General features: G+C 52.2%; 1 protein-coding gene across 1 annotated transcript; it reads left to right on the top strand.

Moving 5' to 3' along the window:
- Positions 1-412: 412 nt before the first annotated feature.
- On the top strand, positions 413-1059 carry VTJ04DRAFT_5966 (uncharacterized protein; the record flags this gene model as incomplete). The annotated part of the gene is made up of 3 exons (XM_069364136.1): positions 413-644; positions 817-832; positions 921-1059. 3 exons carry the CDS (start codon positions 413-415, stop codon positions 1057-1059), a joined length of 387 nt encoding a protein of 128 aa, XP_069217993.1.
- Positions 1060-4909: the final 3850 nt, after the last annotated feature.

The raw sequence follows: 4909 nt of genomic DNA, 5'->3' as shown, positions 1-4909 counted from the left end.
GAAGGAACTCCAGGGTTACCCCAATGATTTGAAACAGAAGCTCAGGGAACACTTGTCAGCAAACGCCAACGGCACCTTTCTTTGGGTAGCCTTGGTATGCCAACAATTCGCCACTGCTCGGCAGCTTGACAAGAAGAAGCTGTTGAAGGAGTTGGCGGAATCCGGGCTGGCCAAACTCTTCCCCCGTGGGCTTGACGAGCTTTACCAACGAATGATGAGCCGGATTCGCGAATCGGAGGAGTCTGAACTTTGCAAGGAGATCCTTGCCATTGCTTCGTGCGTTCATCGGCCGATTACTCTGGCTGAGTTGAAGTCTATCTCAGGCGCGGTGCGAGACCGGGAACCCAGTGACGAGGATTTGGAATACATCATCGGGATTTGTGGTTCATTTCTGACACTTCAAAACCACACCATGTTTTTCGTCCATCAGTCTGCGAAGGACTTCCTGCTCAATCCAAAGATGGTCCGAGATGAGGTGTTCCCAGACGGGGTGGAAGACGTTCACCAGCTCATCTTTGCCAAATCGCTCGAGGCCCTGCAAGTCACATTGAAACGCGACATGTACAACTTGAGGGCACCTGGGTTCCCGATCGAGCAGGTTAAGGCCCCCGACCATGATCCCCTCTCGACAGTTCGATACTCCTGTGCGTACTGGGTCGATCATCTTTTGGATGCTAAAGAAAGAGCAAACTCAGAGCTTCAGGACGGTGGGAAGGTTGAAATTTTCTTCCGCGAAAAGTCACTCTACTGGTTTGAGGCTCTCAGTCTTGTCCGAGGACTGGCGCGAGGAATAGCCTCGCTAGTCAGATTCGACAGCTTTCTCCGACAACAGGTAAGTACTTCGCAACACCTTCTAACCGCCTTTGAGAAAGGCGACTAGTCGGCTGCCCAAGTGCTGAGACTAATAATTTAATTTGCAGGGCTCAGGATCTGTATCTCGCCTGGCCGCTGTTGTCCATGATGCACGCAGATTCATCCAGTACAACAGAGGGGCGATTGAGAGCTACCCGCTCCAAGCATATGCATCAGCACTTGTGTTCTCCCCCACCTCCAGTCTGATAAGGACTTTCTTTGAGGAACAGGAGGGGCCAAAATGGATCACCACCAAACCATTTGTACAAGACGGATGGAATGCATGTATCTCGACACTCGAAAAGCCGATCGATTCGTTCTCACGGGTAGCCTGGTCGCCAAGTGGAACGCAGATCGCATTCTTACAAGGCAACACAATCTGTCTCTTGGATCCAACAACCTGCCAAATCATCAGGACTCTCGAGGGCCATGAGGAGGGCATTGCCTGCATCGCCTGGGCATCCAATTCGTTGCGGCTTGCATCAGCATCCAGGGATTGTAAAGTAAAGATCTGGGACCCGGTAACAGGACAGTGCACCGCGACATTCTACCTAGAGGGGAATCTGGCATCTTTTCGTCCCCGCAGTCCCTTCTTAAGCGATACTTCCTACTGGATTGCCTGGGTTCCCAATAAGACTCTACTCGCATCGGGTGGAACGGAAGATGGGAAGGTCAAAATATGGGATTCCACAACAGGCACATGTCTTCAAACATTCGAGAGCCACAAGGGTCTGGTCTCTTCACTTGCCGTTTCTCCCAATGGAAAGTGGCTTGCAGCGGGATTCTATACCAAGATCGAGATTTGGGATCTGGCATCAATGACGCATCATGCAACATTTAAGCACTTTGACTTTGACTTCGGGGATGATGTGGAGTCCATTTCATGGTCACCGTGTTCAACTCGATTCGTATCAGGCTCCCAGAGATCATGCAAAATGTGGGATCTTGGAATACGCACGTGCGTGAAAAAGATCGACAACGAAACCGTGTTCTTCGATATTGCCTGGTCTCCTCACGGAACGCGGCCAGCATTGGCAGTGGCGCGTCGCCGCTACATAAAGATCTTGGATCCCGCAACGTTTGAAGAGACAGCAATGCTTGAAAGTCACAATGACGTTCGTCATCTATCCTGGTCACCCAATGGAAGCTGGCTCGCATCAACAACAGATGAAACACTCCAGATCTGGGACGCTACAGTGGGTCGGAGTGCCCCAAAGCTCAAGATCGATACCCATACTTTCTGGATCAGCGTTATGGCGGGGTCAGCAAATGGAGAGCACCTCGCCACAGCATCATGGGACGGAACAATGATGATTTGGGAAACAGCAACAGGAAAATGCGTTTCGAAATTCACCCACCATTTCCCCCTTCCCAGTATCCTCGCGTGGTCACCTGCCAATCACAGGCGGCTTGCGGCAGCCATTGAGGATCCGTGCGAAGTCAAGATCTGGAATGTGATGAGACGTCGGTGCAGAGCAACACGGTCATGGCCAGACCAACGGCTCGAAAATCTAGCTTGGTCGCAAGATGGGGGAAAGCTTGCATTGTTACTGAAACGCTCCGAACAGGACACAAAAGGAAGAGTTGATATTTGGGATCCCACGGCAACCAAAAGGCATTGCGTCGAAACACTTCCGCTCACCGTCGACTCTTGTGATCGGTCATTCAGCGTCGGTTGGTCTCCTGATGGCACGCTGCTCGCAGTCGCAGGCGACAAGTCCATCTGCCTCTGGGATCTTGCAACAAAGCAGTGCATTCGAAAATTCGACCATCGCCGCGACTACATCACCAGGCTTGCTTGGTCACCAAACGGCGACATACTGGCCTCAGGAACCATGAGGGGGATTGATGTCTGGAATCTCAGGACAGGCCAACGGTTGTTCACTATCGACGAAATATATGTAGGGCTCACTTGTTCTTTGCGATTCGATGCACTCAACCCGCACATTCTGTACACCAACCTCGGCGCTTTCGAACTGTATCCAGAATCGAGTGAGAGTTCTTCGAGCGGTCCTCCCAAGCCACCTTTCCGGCATGTCGGCTATGGAATCAATCACCAGAGTGATTGCATCACATACCAGGGCGAAAACGTCCTGTGGTTACCCCCGGAGTACAGGCCACATGTGACCGAGTTGATAAACAGCTACACGATCGCTTTGGGCTGTGAAAATGGCCGGGTACACATCTTTGGGTTTTCACGGACCAACCCTCCAGTCTGAATCAGCTATGGAAATTGGTAAGTCAGGTGTCTGTTCTATGTCCCTCCCGAGCTAGGCAGCCAAGCTAGACAGGATCTCTAACTCGGGAGTGTTTTGTTCGATAGGTATATGCCTATGCGTTTGAGTTTGGGACCAGACGGGGTCGAGGACTGAGGATTAAATGTGTATGTCTGCGCGCGCGCGTGTGTGCGTGTGTGTGCGTGTGTGTGAGAGAGTGTGTGTGTGCGTGAGAGAGAGAGTGTGTGTGTGTGTGTGTGAGAGAGAGAGTGTGTGTGTGTGTGTGCGTGTGTGTGAGAGAGAGAGTGTATGTGTGTGCGTGTGTGCTCCCGGTTGCAAGCACCTTGACGCGCCCTACTTTCGCGTCGCGCACACGAACTCGTGTGCACATACCATTTTTTTTTATACACGTTGGTTCAACTGTTTAATTACAAACTTAACCCAAACAACTTTTTTACAGCTATCTGGGTCTTCCAGGTTGTCACGGTCAGGGATAGTAAGGCCAGAGTGAGGAAGATCAGGAGGATGGCTACGCTGCTACAGTAGGTGCGATAGGTAGGGGTCCGGTAGTAGAGTGTATTGAACGCTGCCTCCATCCCTAGGTAAGGCCTGACCTTCCCCTCTTTATCCTCCCTCCTCCCCTTCCCTTCCGGAGGGGAGAGGCAGGGCGGCGGTCGGTCGCGCAAGCCTCTCTCGCGATCGGGCACCGGGCCGCGTAGGCCCCCCTCGCGATCGGGTACAGGGCCGCGTAAGATATGCGCGCGATCGGGACAGCCACAGGGCTACTGCAGGCCATCGGGCCGTGGCTGTTTGTGGCCGGGGCGCTGTGGCGGTGCTGACGGCGCTCCAGCCACACGCTGAGGCTGAGGCAGACCCGGAGGGCCGTCGAGGCCTGACAAACGGGGGTATTGAATTTGTAGGCGAGTTGATGGATTGAGATTAATGGATCTTTGAGATGGGCTTGTTATGTATGTTGTATGCGGCGTTCTTTCTCTTCTTTGTTGTTAGATATCTTGAGTACTTTGAGGAGTACGAAGAAGATTGAAAAATATACCTGGAAATGCGTCTTCTTGGTGAAACAAGTGGTTGTTGATGTGTAGCCTGTTGTTTAGGAGGTGGCTTGTGAAAGAAGCAATAGTGTTGACGATATGACCTGGTTATGTGGCTGGGCGAACTCCCAGTCTGGGCCAAGACCCCGTGGGTCATAGCATGTGCTGCTTGCCCAGAAGAAGCATTGCAGGAGGAAAATCGGGGAGAAATGGGAGAGGGGACGGGGGAGGGGGCGGCAAGGCTGAGCCCAGAGGGAAGACTGGGAGAGGGCTCCCCGGCCGACCAGCTTCGGAGGTCACCCTGATCAACTAGGGAGCCCAACCGAGGGGAGTACTTCATCAACCTTCAGCGATCATTCCATTTCTCAGCGCACACGGATGGCAGACGATCACTGAGTAACCCACACCGGAGAAGAGTCCGACACATCAAGTGGCATCGTCCACCCCATTTTCGAGTTCCAGAACAAAGGGCGCCAGATAGAAGCCGAAATGGGGTCACCAACAAACGTGGTCTTCGGGCCTGGTAACAAAGGGCTTCAGGTGGGACAAAATAGTGGCACGATTCATTACCATCAGGGTAAGGATATAACCCAAAACTTAGTTTCTGTTCCATGTACTAATAACTACCGTTATAACGGGGTTCCTGTAGGGGCAGAGAAATGGCTCGAAGACCTTTACATCACCAATCCGCGAGACGACAAGATTCGCATCGAACGCACAAAAGGAGGTCTCCTCAAAGAATCATACGATTGGGTCTTTTCCAACAACAAATTTCGGGAGTGGCAGAAAGAA

The sequence above is a fragment of the Mycothermus thermophilus genome, assembly GCF_041956435.1.
Source record: "Mycothermus thermophilus strain CBS 625.91 unplaced genomic scaffold VTJ04scaffold_4, whole genome shotgun sequence".
NCBI lineage: Eukaryota > Fungi > Ascomycota > Sordariomycetes > Sordariales > Chaetomiaceae > Mycothermus > Mycothermus thermophilus.
The sequence above is the reverse complement of the archived record's forward strand: the minus strand, read 5'-3'. Positions and strand labels throughout refer to the sequence as shown.